This window comes from Larimichthys crocea, chromosome XVIII, assembly GCF_000972845.2.
Source record: "Larimichthys crocea isolate SSNF chromosome XVIII, L_crocea_2.0, whole genome shotgun sequence".
In the NCBI taxonomy this organism is placed as follows: Eukaryota; Metazoa; Chordata; class Actinopteri; family Sciaenidae; genus Larimichthys; species Larimichthys crocea.
This window is the reverse complement of record NC_040028.1, coordinates 21,654,727-21,670,511: the sequence shown is the minus strand read 5'-3', so window position 1 is coordinate 21,670,511 and position 15,785 is coordinate 21,654,727. Positions and strand designations below refer to the sequence as shown.

At 48.4% G+C, this 15,785-nt stretch overlaps 1 protein-coding gene across 1 annotated transcript in view; it reads left to right on the top strand.

Moving 5' to 3' along the window:
- The window catches only part of enox1 (ecto-NOX disulfide-thiol exchanger 1), a 72,082-nt gene extending 61,732 nt beyond the window's left edge, over positions 1 to 10,350 (top strand). Inside the window, 5 exon segments of the mRNA XM_027291035.1 lie at positions 286 to 393; positions 4,369 to 4,425; positions 6,108 to 6,207; positions 8,749 to 8,834; positions 9,586 to 10,350. Of these exon segments, the coding sequence (XP_027146836.1) occupies positions 286 to 393; positions 4,369 to 4,425; positions 6,108 to 6,207; positions 8,749 to 8,834; positions 9,586 to 9,717 (483 nt within the window). The 3' untranslated portion in view covers positions 9,718 to 10,350.
- The last annotated feature ends 5,435 nt before the right edge of the window (positions 10,351 to 15,785 follow it).

Below are 15,785 nucleotides of genomic sequence, written 5' to 3'. Positions count from 1 at the left end.
GTTTCCTCATGAGTGTCTGGTCTCAGTCTCTAGTTTGAAGTCTTCTTCCGCACAGCAGAAAGTTCTGATCCTGTTCCTCTCCTCAAATGTTCTTCAGTAATATCACAAGAATTAGTTCAAACGTGTAGAAGAGTCTGTGTGTGGATGTTTCATTAAGCAGGGCGGAGATCAGAAGAACAGCTTCAGTAAACGCCTCTTAACTGATCTTATTATTATTTCACTCATAAAGCCAAATCATGTTACACCATGCTGGAATTCTTCTTTGTGTTTGTGTTTGTCTTCCAGCAACTCCTGAGCCTGCAGGAGAAGCTGGCGAGTAAGGAGGCCGAGCTGGAGCAGGCCAAAGAGGAGCACTGCTACCTGGAAGGGGAGGTGCTCACCCTTCGAGATAAGGTTAGTACCCTGTGTGGAATAGTGAGGAGTCTATAAGATCTTCTCGACACTCCAGGTGATGGATGATTACACTCAAACTTTAGCTCTAATCTGGGCTCGGGTCACAGCAACGTGGTCCAGACATCTTCCAGTTCCTCCTGGAGGTTCCTGTTGTGTTGCCACACCAGATGAAATGCCTAACCACCTCAGACAGGTGAGATAGGTTGGATCAGAAGGTTTGCCCTCTGGCTCACTACAGTGGTCTGGTAAAACTCCCTCACCCTTCCACCAGTCCACCTCGTGCTCCGTTGTACCGTCATTCACAAACAAGACCTGAAAATACTTCTTGAAGTCCTTCCCTCGGGGCGACAGCTCATCAGAACCTGGAGGAGGATTCCCCAAACTTCACAGTCTGATGAAGCCAACAGAACTGGGCGTTCAAATGGAGTCGATGCCTCTTTTGCAGCTATAACAGCTTCCACTCTTCTTGAAGGCTTTCCACCAGTGTTTCTGAGCATTTATGAGGTCAGGCACTGATGTTGGACGAGAACGCCAGACTCAGGTTCTTCTACACCAAACCAGGTCTTTATGGACAGAAAAGGGCCTTCCCCAAACTGTTGCCACAAAGTTGGAAGCATAGCATTGTCCAAAGACTGTCTGTCTGCAGCTTTGGATGCCTACACCCACAGAGCAAGCTGAGTTAGCAGCCGTGTGCTAATCAAAGCTACACAGACGCATGAATCTCTGCAGTCTGTCACCACGTCACTGTGTCTAACTGTCTGTCTACAGCGTACAAACACAGACAGAGGATTTCCTCACATGCTGCTGCAGCATACAGAAGAGATGAGGTGATATGATGTCAGTCTTTAGTCAGTCTTTGGTCAGTCTTTGGTCAGTCTTTAGTCAGTCTTTGGTCAGTCTTTAGTCAGTCTTTAGATCTTTGAAGTTGTTTGAGTGTGTTGACGTCCTAACACACACACATCAGGGAGCGAACACACAGCACGACACAGATATGTGACAATGATGCCACATTTCGTCTGAGAGAGAGAGCAGCACACACACACACACACACACACACACACACACACACACACACACACTCTCAGGTGAAACCACTCACCTCTCTGCAGGAGAACACAGAAAAACAGTGAAGCGAGGCTGTTGCCATAGCAGCCCTCCTGTCCTTCAAACCTCCTTCATCCCTCCATCATTGTCATCCTGTGTGTGCGGTTTATAAATACATGTGTGGACCGAGGTTAGTGGATCAGAACCAGTGTTACTTATTACCTACAGTGTGATAACATTGAATAACATGATCCTCCAGCCCTGATGTAAACAGCCAGCCAGGCTTAGCATCAGTTCTACACTCAGCTGTTGGTCTGACCTCATGGCTTCGCTGTGAGTTGCTGAAGGAGTTCAAGTGCCTCAGGCTCTTTTCTCTAATGATGGGACAGAGGTCAAAGCCCATCGCATCCAAAGGACCAGCTGAGGTGGGTCGAGATGCTCCCTGGGTGTCTTCCTCTGGAGGTGTTCAGGACACATCCAACTGGGAGGAGACTTCAGGGAAGACCCGGAACCTGCTGGGTGGACCACATAATCCATCTAGACTGGGAACGCCTCGAGATCCTCCAGGAAGAGCTGGAATGTGTTGGTAGGGAGAAGGACGTCTGGAACGCTCTGCTAAACATGCTGCCACCATGACCGGCCACGAAGTGGATGGATGGATGGATGGATGGATGGATGGATGGTTGGATGGATGATGGATGGTTAGATAGATGGATGGATGGATGGTTAGATAGTTGGATGGATGGATGGATGGATGGATGATGGATGGTTAGATAGATGGATGGATGGATGGTTGGATGATGGATGGATGGATAGATGGATGGTTGGATGATGGATGGATGGATGGATGGATGGATGGATGGTTGGATGATGGATGGATGGATGGATGGATGGTTAGATAGATGGATGGTTAGACAGATGGATGGATGGTTAGATAGATGGATGGTTAGACAGATGGATGGATGGATGGATGGATGGATGGATGGATGAGTACATGACCCGTGCATGAAGGACAGAGAGTGAATGTTTCTTTTGCTGCAGTTGTCCGTCCTCCGGTAAGACGCGGTGGTATCCAATCAGAACGCTCCTGGCTCATCCAATCAGAACGCTCCTGATTCATCCAATCAGAACGCTCCTGCTTCATCCAATCAGAACGCTCCTGGTTCATCCAATCAGAACGCTCCTGGCTCATCCATTTCTAACGTGAACATCATTTAATATCTCTGCTGTTTACTCCGGGCTCACTCAGAAGAGATGTAGGATTGTGTTTTTTTCTGCCTGTTGAGATGTTTACTCGTCCTTGTCTCGGGTAAATCCAGATTCTTTTCATCGTTGCTATTTATGTAAATGATGGAAATTGATGTCAATTTTCCTCCATCTGTGTCTATTGATTCTTTGAAAATGCTTTTACGCACACTAACGCTCAGCTCAGCTCCGCTTGAACACGAGGAAACATGCAGGGTCTGAATAAATCCTTCAACTGGAAATTTGAAATTATTTAACCATCAATACAGACGAAGGTGGAGAACCATGAGACCAGGAAGACTGAATACATGAACCTATGGATCACTGAGACTCTTTTCTGATCAGCAAACGTCATTTACTCAGTAACATCCTGAACTAATGAAATCAGTGACAGCATAAAGAATGCACAGCGTATTTGTGACGTCACCGTAGGTTTCTGAAGACGTTTCCGCATCCCAACTCATCTAAAAAGACGTAGATGAGGCTGACTGATGCCTCACCTGTGACGACGCCCACCTGTCAATCTATAAAACTTCACCCTCATTTCTGTGAATAATGCAAACAGATTTGTTTTTGTATATTACACAGACGGTATGTTTCAAACATCTAACCTTTGCATGTTTTATTCTAATTATTCAGCCCTACTTATCAAAATCCAGCTGGTTTTAAATGTGTCCGCTCGTTGGTCATTAATTATTTTGGAGTTAATTTCTCCAAGTTGTGCTGTATGAATAAAAATGAATTAAAACTCGAACGTCTGGATTTCAATAACGAGGCTGATAGAAAACAGCTGGTCATGATGAGATTCTGCTTTAATGAGAAGGAGGATGTCAGGCTCCATGATGAGTAATAACCACATGTCAGGTGTGTAGAGCTGGAGCAGCTGTCAGTCAGGTGTAACCTTCTTCATGAGGCAGATTGATTGTTTGAAGCTGGAGAGTATTCAGCCGTGTTTTATCTGTATTTGGAATAAACTCAGCAGAGTAATGAACTGTGCTGCAGAGTTCAAACGATGCAATGAACTGGAGCTGACAAAAAGCCGAGAAGCAAACTGCAACATTTTCACGTCACGTTCTTCATCATTAATAGACGCTTTGGCTGCAGCATTACTTTCAGTGCTGTGATGTTACCATAGATACTGCAAAGCCAGAACACATGGCAGCCGTGTCCACTTGGATTTAGATATTCAGGAGCTCCAATCAACTGTTAAGACATCACGGATGCAGTCCGGGATCTGTGCTGACAGTTCATCTTTTAAGAAGGAAAGGTAGAGCTGGGTATCATCAGCATAGAGGTGGATCCTGTGATATTACAAGACGCTCCTTTGGTGTTCAGTGGACGGAAATGTGGAAACGTCTCGCTGACCCAGATCAACTGAATCAAACCAAAGGTGTGAACACACCCAGAGAAGATGAAGAACAGAGTGAAGGTCTTTGTCAATTCCATCCATCATGTTTCTGATGTCGTCCTTATGCGTTTATCAGACTCATGGCTCAGCACTGATGTGAGGGCCAAACACAGTGTGCAGTGCATCATCCACTTTCCTCTGTAGAAAGCCCGAGCCCGGTTTCATTACCCTCTAACAGAGACATCTATAAAACAGCAGCAAAGAAAACAAGCGCTCCTCTGCTGCAGATGAATGTGTGTTTCAGTGCGAGTCATCCTGTTCTGTCTTTGTCTCTTCAGCTGCTGAGCAGCAGTGTGGAGGCTGTGGAGGGAACCAACGGAGAGCTACATGAAAAGGTAAGAGCCAGAACACAGCAGAGCTGGGCTGAAGTGTTTGAGGCCAGGTCCAGATCAGCTCCAGGTCAAGTGAAACTTGAAGCTTTCTTCTATAATAAATGATCTGAGCTACACGTTTTCAAAGAAAACTGTTTCCACATACGATGCTCGGACACTCGAAAACTGATTTCTTCTATACAAGATCAAATGTTTATGAGGCACCATGAGAGGGACCTTCACTTTATGTTTCTACGTATGTATGGACACCTACAGGACAGACAGACAGACAGACAGACAGACAGACAGACAGACAGACAGACAGAGACAGACAGAGACAGACAGACAGACAGACAGACAGACAGACAGATGTCAGGACATAAAACATGCTGCACTAACCAGAGAAACTCTGAGTGGAAAGATATGATGCTTTTTATTAAATCATGATGGTTGTGTGTGTGTTTGTGTGTACACTGTATGTATCTTTAACTGTCTTTCACAGCTAACAGACTGAGCTAACATGAGCTAACAGCAGCTAACAGACTGAGCTAACATGAGCTAATATGAGCTAACAGCAGCTAACAGACTGAGCTAACATGAGCTAACAGACTGAGCTAACATGAGCTAACAGACTGAGCTAACATGAGCTAACAGCAGCTAACAGACTGAGCTAACATGAGCTAACAGCAGCTAACAAACTGAGCTAACATGAGCTAACAGCAGCTAACAAAACTGAGCTAACATGAGGCTAACAGCAGCTAACACACTGAGCTAAATGAGGCTAACATAGCTAACAAACGGAGCTAACAGCAGCTAACACACTGAGGCTAACATGAGCTAACATGATGTACACAGCAGCGAACAAACTGAGTGTGTGTAACATGGACTAACAGCAGCTAACAAACGTAGCTAAGAACAGAGCGTAACAGCAAGCTAACAAACTGAGCTAACATGAGCTAACAGGAGGTAACGCTGAAGCTAACAGGAGCTAACAGCAGCTAACAGACTGAGGCTACATGAGCTAACAGCAGCTAACAGACTGAGCTAACAGGAGCTAACAGACTGAGCTAACATGAGCTAACAGGCTTGAGCTAACTGAGCTAACAGCAGCTAACAAGACTGAGGCTAACATGAGATAACAGCAGCTAACAGTGAGCTAACATGAGCTAACATGAGCTACAGCTGGCAATAGCTAACAGTGACTAACACTGAAGCTAATGAGCTTAACAGCAGCTAACAGCTAGGATACAGAGCTAACAGCACTAACAGACTGAGCTAAAGCAGCTAACACAGCTAACATACTGAGGCTAACTGAGCTAACAGCAGCTACAGACTGAGCTAACATAGCTAACAGCAGCTACAGCTGTCAGCAGTTTTACTTCACTGTCCATCATAAAACTCTGTAAATAACAGAGAGTTTGAGGCGGAGCAGCCGAGCAAAATAAGAGGGAAAACCAGAAAACATGTCCTCCATAAAATATGTCCAGTTTTCATCACCGGAATCAGTGCAAATAGTTGCTGCTGTGTGACGTAGTGCCGTAAAGCGTTACGGTACGTCTACCGACCCGCGGAGCCCAAGTGACATAGAGTGAGAACAGACGTCGAATGACAGAGACAACCGTTCAGCCTGATCACAGGTCAGTGTGGTTCTCTGTTGTGTTTTGTATATTTTAATGTGTGTAAAATTTGTGGTGTGTGGTTCACAGGGGATTAACGGGTGTGTCCCTTCGTGGATCACGCAGGAGAGGAGGACGGGGTCGTCATGAGAGGAGGCGTCCGCATCAGAGAAAGAGGCTCTGCTTCTGGGTAAAGTCACATGACTGATGAGCTGCGTCACTCCTCAGACATTTAACACTTCCTGTTTTGTCTTCACAGCCTTGAACGCTTTTTCTGGCTCTTTTTCTGCTGTTCTGACTGAAGAATGGCGCCACGTGCTGGTTTTCATCTCAGGAAACCACTCCTGAAATTCTAACAACATGAATTTAATTTCAGTCTGACGTACAACGCGCAGAGAGAAACAGCTGAATCTGTGGTCTAAAGATTGATGCTAGGTAATCAGTATCCAATGACAGGCGGAGTGACACCCGACGAATCACATGCCGCCTCACGAGACGTCTCAGAGACTACGTCCAGGTTTTATACAGTCTGCGGGACGTCACAGAGACTAACGTCCAGGTTTTTAGACAGTCTGCGGGACGTCACAGAGCGACGTCCAGGTTTTTAGACAGGTCTGCGGGGACGTCAACGGAGACGACGTCCAGGTTTTAGACAGTCTGCGGGGACGTCACGGAGACTACGTCCAGGTTTTAAGACAGTCTGTGGGGACGTCTCAGAGACTACGTCCAGGGGGTTAAGACAGTCCTTCGGGACGTCTCAGAGACACGTCCAGGTTGTTGATTAGACAGTCTGTGGGGACGTCACGGAACTACGCCCAGGTTTTAGAAAGTCGCTGGGACGTCACGGAGACTAACGTCCAGGTTTTAGACCAGTCTGTGGGGACGTCCTCAGAGACTACGTCCAGTTTATAACGTCTGCGGGGACGTCTCAGAGACTACGTCCAGGTTTTAGACAGTCTGCGAGGACGTCACAGAGACTACGTCCAGGTTTCAGACAGTCTGCGGGGACATCTCAGAGACTACGTCCAGGTTTTAGACAGTCTGCGGGGACGTCTCAGAGACTACGTCCAGGTTTTAGACAGTCTGCGGGGACGTCACGGAGACTACGTCCAGTCTTTTCCCACCTCTTCTTCTCTTGAAACGTTTCTTACGTAACAGACTCTCCATGAGTTTCTCATTATGAGCGCCTCCATTATTCCATCCAGAGAAAATGTGACTTGAACCGGTTCCTCCTGGCTCCGCTGTGTTCTGCTGTTTCCACCTCAGGACTGATGTGGGTCTAATTTGGCGCCGTGTGAACGGAGGTGAACGTGTGAGCGAGCTGGTTCTGGCTTCGGGCTCCAGATGGATTATGCACACAGTGGGATTATGAAATCTTTGACTTGGAATTCACTGACGGCTATTCCTCTGAATTTAATTTCAGAGTCTGAGCGGGCGGTGCTGCTTCACGTGGAGGCGTCTGTGGATCGATGGCTTGGAGTGGAGGGAGTTGAGCTCACTGTGGGACTGTGGGAGTGTTTGTTTGCATTAAAGATGACTGAACATAAATGAAGCTGAACTCGTCTGGGCTCACATGTCGCTGTCATCGTCTCCGGCTGGTATCTGGCTTTCAAAGCAGAGCCAGCGAGGCCACAGAGGACACGCTGCCTCAAAGCCTCTGTGTCTTCTTCTGTCTCCTCGTCTCTGATGCTCGTCCCTGTTTTCTCCTTCAAACATGCGTCTCACTCTGTGCAGGGCCCACACAGCAGCTGGACTGAATTCATTTGTTTCTCCCTGTGTTCCACAGCACAGACAGAGCTGTGTTATTTGTACTGAAGCTGCTGCTGCTTCGTCCGGGGAACATTTATCTCACTTAGCGGCACAGAAAATCCAAATATGAAGGAGAGAGGAGGCCCGGCGCTCCGTCTTCCTGCCTCTGAAGCTGCTGCTGGGAGTTTTTCAGTGTTCACATCAAATGAGGCGTCTGGTTCAGAGGTTCTGTCGCTGTGTTCACTGTTAGACTGGACACTGCTGGTCTCTGTAAACGCCTCCTCCCTGTCACCTTCGTGTCTGTTGGTTGAATACAGACCGCGGGCTGATGGATTGTTAGAAGCATGTTGGATAAACGTTGTAAAGTTTTCGTGGTGGAAGTTAGATGACACTTGTAAAGACTGTCACACTCTGCAGCCTCTGGTGGCTTCGCTCCACGTCAACAGACCTGGTGGAAGGAATTTAATTAGGCCCGTCTGTAATTGCCAACGTTTCGCCACATAAATCAAGGAAATAAATATTGGCTGTGCCGGATCCTCCAGGGGACGCCACTCTATTCCAGCACCACCCTCCTCCACTCCCTGCATGACTGCCTACCTTTGCAGGACCTTTCAGAAGTAATCAGCTCAGGAGTGCTTTCTGCTCCGGCCAGCGTTTTTATGGCTCTGCTGCCGTTTGTTTATTGTGCAGCACTTCATGAGGATGCAGATCGGCTGCCCGGCTCCAGCCTGAAGTTTAAGACTCAGTCTCCGTCAGCTCGCTCGCTCTGTTGGTTTTATTGCTTTGACAAGCTTGTGTCTTTAAAGCTCTCATGAATGCTGATGGAAAATAATGAATCTGCTGCTAAAACATGTTGATTGTGTAAATAACAGCTGAACGAGGACTCCAGCATTTGAGCATGCTGTTGGAAGGTTTAATATCCGGCCTGACATGGTGTCTGTTGTATCTGTCATGTCATGGTGAGCTCTCTTCTTCTCTGCAGGCGTCATATCCACCTTCCTCCACGTCCATCCCTTTGGTGCTAACCTGGAGTATCTGTGGTCGTACATCCAGAGACTGGACTCGAAGGTAGAGGAGGAACCACCAAGACTGAAAACACAAAGTCTGTGATGAAGAGCGGCATGCAAACATTTGCTAATTAGCGCTCTCTCTGTCTCTGTCTCTGTCTGTCTCTCTGTCTGTCTCTCTCTCTCTCTCTGTCTGTCTCTCTCTGTCTCTGTCTGTCTCTTTGTCTCTGTCTCTCTCTCTCTCTCTGTCTGTCTCTCTGTCTCTGTCTGTCTCTCTGTCTGTCTCTCTGTCTCTGTCTCTCTCTGTCTGTCTCTGTCTGTCTCTCTGTCTCTCTCTGTCTCTCTCTCTGTCTGTCTCTCTGTCTGTCTCTTTGTCTCTGTCTCTGTCTCTCTCTGTCTCTCTCTGTCTCCCTGTCTCTCTGTCTCTGTCTTTTTGTCTCTGTCTGTCTCTGTCTCTTTGTCTCTGTCTCTGTCTGTCTCTTTGTCTCTGTCTCTTTGTCTCTGTCTGTCTCTTTGTCTCTGTCTCTTTGTTTCTGTCTCTTTGTCTCTGTCTCTGTCTGTCTCTCTGTCTCTGTCTTTTTGTCTCTGTCTCTCTCTGTCTCTGTCTTTTTGTCTCTGTCTGTCTCTGTCTCTGTCTCTGTCTGTCTCTGTCTGTCTGTCTCTGTCTCTCTGTCTCTGTCTGTCTCTGTTTGTCTCTCTGTCTCTGTCTCTGTCTGTCTCTGTTTGTCTCTTTGTCTCTGTCTCTGTCTGTCTCTGTCTGTCTCTGTTTGTCTCTTTGTCTCTGTCTCTGTCTGTCTCTGTCTGTCTTTCAGGTATCTGCGGTGGAGCTCGAGCGCCTCATGGTCCGTCTCCCCGGGATGTTCCGTCAGGAGCTGAGCGGCGTTGGTGCGACGCTGGAGAAGCGATGGAAGTTCTGCGGTTTCGACAGCCTCGGTTCGGCGTGACGCAGGAAGAACGAACGCACACACACACACGTGAAGGCGGTGTGTGTCTGTTCAGTGTGTGTGTGTGCGTTCGTTCCTGGATATTCAGCGTGTCCACCAGTGAACCAGACACAGCCGTCTTTGGTTGTCTCGTCGCTGGAGCAGCAGGAGGACAGTAAAGTTATACCAAAGTCCAACAACATTTCTTTTATCAACTGACAGAACTGATGCTGGAGTGTGATCAGCTGATCGGAAACTGAACTAACGGAGTTTACACACCAACTCACGAGTCCTCAACATCTCTGATCCATTTAGAGTGACACTGACACCTTTGGTCGTTCAGTGAACTGCAGTCATATTAATATGTTAATGTTACGTTAATATCTCTGATGCTTTATGTCTTCAGGTACTGTTGCTGTGGTTACTTCATGTCTGTGATAACAGTCGGACAGCTGAGTCGATCTACGGAGGCAGAAAAACAAAAAACAAAGCAGTGTCACATTACACTTATAACGTTAAAGTATACGTTACTTTAACGTTTAACACCAAACTTCTTGTTACAGTACAACAATGTACTACTGATCATGTTACAGCATCAACTGTGACAACGTAACATGAAGGCACGACGTTCGTTCACGACGTTCGTTCACGACGTTCGTTACTTTCGTTCACAACGTTCGTTCACAACGTTCGTTCACAACGTTCGTTCACAACGTTCGTTCGTGACGTTCGTTCGCGACGTTCGTTCGTGACGTTCGTTCACGACGTTCGTTCGTGACGTTCGTTCGTTCACAACGTTCGTTCACAACGTTCGTTCGTGACGTTCATTCGTGATGTTCGTTCGTGACGTTCGTTCACAACGTTCGTTCACAACGTTCGTTCGTGATGTTCGTTCGTGACGTTCGTTCGCGACGTTCGTTCGTGACGTTCGTTCGTTCACAACGTTCGTTCACGACGTTCGTTCACGACGTTCGTTCACGACGTTCGTTGACGACGTTCGTTCGCGACGTTCGTTCGCGACGTTCGTTCGCGACGTTCGTTCACGACGTTCGTTCGCGACGTTCGTTCATGACGTAGATCGAAATGCTGAAACTTCACGTGATGCTGATTTGTTTTTTGTGTCTGTGGTTAGTTCACTGTCTGTAATAAGAGCAGGACAGCCGAGCGTCTGTGACAGAGTTGGTGTGTAAACATGAGACATGATTTTTGTTTGTTAATGATGTGGGCGTGAAAAGATGCACTTCCTGCAGAGGTCGAGGACGTGAACTGTGTGCGAGAGGAACAGGACCATATTTAGAGAACATGGAAATACGAGCGCTCATAACGTGTTTTATGGAGGACGAGTCGATTCAATCATTCCACTTAATTTATTTCATTAAACTGAGACGTCTCTCCGCCGTGAGTCACAAAATGATGAACTGTGTTCTGCTTTTTTACGACTTCATTTGTTTCCTCTGAAGCGTGACGACGATGAAGATGAAGAGGACGAGACGTTTCCTGTCGCCAGTTCTTTTGTGACCGCGTGCTGAACGTGATTTTGTATCATGAAGTGAAAGTTTGTTTTTCTTATTTAATAAAGTCGTCGTCAGCAGAGATGAGTCGTTACTTTACTTTCATCATGCACATCATGTCCGAAGGCTGATCCCAGGTCTGCTGCTGCGCTGTTCACAGACCACAGACCGTGTGAATCTGGTCTGAGGTCAGTTCATCAGAGAACTTACACACAGTGTGTCCTCTGCTTCAGTATCTGTGACTAATTGAGATGATTTGTGAGCTGACAGAAAAGAAATCACAAAGTACGTCCACTCCAACGCAGACAGACCTTTATACCAAAGATAAAATCCTTTATGTTGGAGCAGGAACAGAAGTCACCAAGACTGAACTTTGAGTTTGGAGTCCTACATGAGTCAGAATGAGTTCTTCACCTGACGTGATGCTGTTTAAACAGAGTATAATACATTTAGTTCCACAAACTATGAATGCTTCTTAGAATTTGTAATTAATGTTGTTAATCACATAAATCAGTGTTTGTTGTGATTTACATTTACATACATTTACATTTAGTCATTGAGCAGACGCTTTTATCCAAAGAGACTCAGAGAAGAACAGTCAGGGTGCAGTGTGATAAGAAGTCAGTGCAGCAGTAACACAGTGACTTTCTTAAAGGGACAGCTTTCTCATGTCCAGCTGTTGGTAGTGTTGTAGAGGAGGTCCTCTCTGCAGAGCTGGAGGTCTTCAGGAGGCCTGTGAAGGTAGAGGGACGCCCCTGATCTGTAGGAGCTGGTAGGACGTTCCACCAACGAGGAAAAAGTTCGGACTGTCCTGAGCGAACAGGTGTCAGAGGAGGCCTCGCTCATTGGAGGAGGTAACGAGGACGTTCAGGGAGGTCGCTGCAGAACCAGAGACCACTTTGTAGTCAGCATTAGAGATTTGAATTGAATGTGGGCTGCTACAGGTAGACAGAGGAGCTCCAGGAGCAGCTGACATGTGACCTTTGGGGCTGGTTGTAGACCAGGCGAGCCGCCACGTTCTGGATCATCTGAAGAGGTTTCACTGTCAGGCTGGAGGCCGTCAGGAGGACGGACAGTAGTCTGGTCTGGACATGAACACAGCTTATGTCAGGTTTGGATAGTGTAAATATGTTCAGCTGCAGGCAGCGCCGGTCCTGGCCAGATTTGCGCCCTGGGCGAACCGAGCCAAATGTTTGAATGTCTGAACATTAAGGTAACGTTACTTCCTAGGTTTCTCCTCCACGCTCTTAACCCTGCATAACTTTAAGCCTTAATATAATGTGAACAGGTGAGTTGTATATAAATTCACCCTCAGTACAGTTGTCATGAACGGGGAAATTAGCTACAGAGACCAAAACTGTTTTTTGTACCAAACATTCTGTAAATATAAGAAAGATAAAGTATGAAGAATTTGGACATGGAGACTTATGGAGACTGACTCACTTCTGGAGCCAGCCTCACTGGATGTCTTTGGAGGAGTGCTGGAGAGCGCCCCCTCTGGGGACTCCCTCGTCCTCCTGGGGGACTTCATGCTCACGTGGGCGGCGACAGTGAGACCTGGAGGGGCGTGATTGGGAGGAACGGCCCCCCTGATCGAAACCCGAGTGGTGTTCTTTTTTGGACTTCTGTGCTCGTCATGGATTGTCCATAACGAACACCAGTTCAAGCATAAGGGTGTCCACATATGCACTTGGCACCAGGACGCCCTCGGCCGTAGTTCGATGATCGACTTTGTGGTCGCGTCGTCAGACTTGCGGCCACATGTTTGGACACTCGGGTGAAGAGAGGGGCGGAGCTGTCAACTGATCACCACCTGGTGGTGAGTGGCTCCGATGGTGGGGGAGGATGGAGGTCAGACCTGCAAGCCCAAACGTTCTGTGCGGGTTTGCTGGGAACGTCTGGCTGAATGAGCTTGGTCTGCATTGCCGGCAGTAAGTCGGACCCATTTCCCGTGGGAGTTGGACTCCGCCAGGGCTGCCCTTTGTCACCGGTTCTGTTCATAACCTTTATGACAGAATTTCTAGGCACCAGCCAGGGCGTCGAGGGGCTGCGATTCGGTGGCCTTAGATGGTCTCTGCTTTTTGCGGACGATCTAGTCCTGTTGGCTTCCTCGGATCATGACCTTCAGCTCTCTCTGGAGCGGTTTGCAGCCGAGTGCGAAGCGGCTGGGATGAGATCAGCACCTCCAAATCCAGGGCCATGGTTCTCAGCCGGAAAGGGTGGAGTGCGCGTTCCAGGTCGGGGATGAGATCCTGCCTCAAGTGGAGGAGTTCAAGTATCTCGGGGTCTTGTTCACAAGTGAGGGAGGATGGAACGGGAGATCGACCGCGGATCGGTGCGGCTTCTGCAGTGATGCAGACTCTGCACCGGTCCATCGTGGTGAAGAAGGAGCTGACCGAAAGACGAAGCTCTCGATTTACCAGTCGATCTACGTTCCTACCCTCACCTATGGTCACGAGCTTAGGGTAGTGACTGAAAGAATAAGATCGCGAATACAAGCAGCCGAAATGAGCTTCCTTCGCAGGGTGGCTGGGGTCTCCCTTAGAGATAGGGTGAGAAGCTTGCCATCCGCGAGGAGCTCAGAGTAGAACCGCTGCTCCTCCGCATCGAGAGGATCCAGCTGGTGCTCGGGCATCTCATGAGGATGTTCCGGGCATGTCCCCTCCGGGGCGGCCCCGGGGAAGACCCAGGACAAGCTGGAGGGACTACGTCTCTCGGCTGGCCTGGGAACGCTTGGGTCCCCTTGGGAGAGTTGGCAGAAGTGGCTGGGGAGAGGGAAGTCTGGGCTTCCCTGCTGAAGCTGCTGCCCCCGCGACCCGACCACGGATAAGTGGAAGAAAACGAAAACGATAATAGTTAATAGTTCGTTCTACGTTATGTTAGTTCTAATAGATAATAGTTGGTTCTAACGGTTAATAGTTAGTTCTAATAGATATATTTAGTTTCTATAGATAATAGTTAGTTCTAATAGATAGTATTTAGTTATACAGTTAATTTTAGTTCACAGTAATAGTTACTGGAGTCTTTGGAGGAGTGCTGGAGAGCGCCCCCTCTGGGGACTCCCTCGTCCTCCTGGGGGACTTCATGCTCACGTGGGCGGCGACAGTGAGACCTGGAGGGGCGTGATTGGGAGGAACGGCCCCCCTGATCGAAACCCGAGTGGTGTTCTTTTTTGGACTTCTGTGCTCGTCATGGATTGTCCATAACGAACACCAGTTCAAGCATAAGGGTGTCCACATATGCACTTGGCACCAGGACGCCCTCGGCCGTAGTTCGATGATCGACTTTGTGGTCGCGTCGTCAGACTTGCGGCCACATGTTTGGACACTCGGGTGAAGAGAGGGGCGGAGCTGTCAACTGATCACCACCTGGTGGTGAGTGGCTCCGATGGTGGGGGAGGATGGAGGTCAGACCTGCAAGCCCAAACGTTCTGTGCGGGTTTGCTGGGAACGTCTGGCTGAATGAGCTTGGTCTGCATTGCCGGCAGTAAGTCGGACCCATTTCCCGTGGGAGTTGGACTCCGCCAGGGCTGCCCTTTGTCACCGGTTCTGTTCATAACCTGTTATGACAGAATTTCTAGGCACCAGCCAGGGCGTCGAGGGGCTGCGATTCGGTGGCCTTAGTATGGGTCTCTGCTTTTTGCGGACGATCTAGTCCTGTTGGCTTCCATCGGATCATGACCTTCAGCTCTCTCTGGAGCGGTTTGCAGCCGAGTGCGAAGCGGCTGGGATGAGATCAGCACCTCCAAATCCAGGGCCATGGTTCTCAGCCGGAAAAGGGTGGAGTGCCGTTCCAGGTCGGGGATGAGATCCTGCCTCAAGTGGAGGAGTTCAAGTATCTCGGGGTCTTGTTCACAAGTGAGGGAGGATGGAACGGGAGATCGACCGCGGATCGGTGCGGCTTCTGCAGTGATGCAGACTCTGCACCGGTCCATCGTGGTGAAGAAGGAGCTGACCGAAAGACGAAGCTCTCGATTTACCAGTCGATCTACGTTCCTACCCTCACCTATGGTCACGAGCTTAGGGTAGTGACTGAAAGAATAAGATCGCGAATACAAGCAGCCGAAATGAGCTTCCTTCGCAGGGTGGCTGGGGTCTCCCTTAGAGATAGGGTGAGAAGCTTGGCCATCCGCGAGGAGCTCAGAGTAGAACCGCTGCTCCTCCGCATCGAGAGGATCCAGCTGGTGCTCGGGCATCTCATGAGGATGTTCCGGGCATGTCCCCTCCGGGGCGGCCCCGGGGAAGACCCAGGACAAGCTGGAGGGACTACGTCTCTCGGCTGGCCTGGGAACGCTTGGGGTCCCCTTGGGAGAGTTGGCAGAAGTGGCTGGGGAGAGGGAAGTCTGGGCTTCCCTGCTGAAGCTGCTGCCCCCGCCGACCCGACCACGGATAAGTGGAAGAAAACGAAAACGATATAGTTAATAGTTCGTTCTACGTTATGTTAGTTCTAATAGATAATAGTTGGTTCTAACGGTTAATAGTTAGTTCTAATAGATATATTTAGTTTCTAATAGATAATAGTTAGTTCTAATAGATAGTATTTAGTTATACAGTTAATTTTAGTTCACAGTAATAGTTA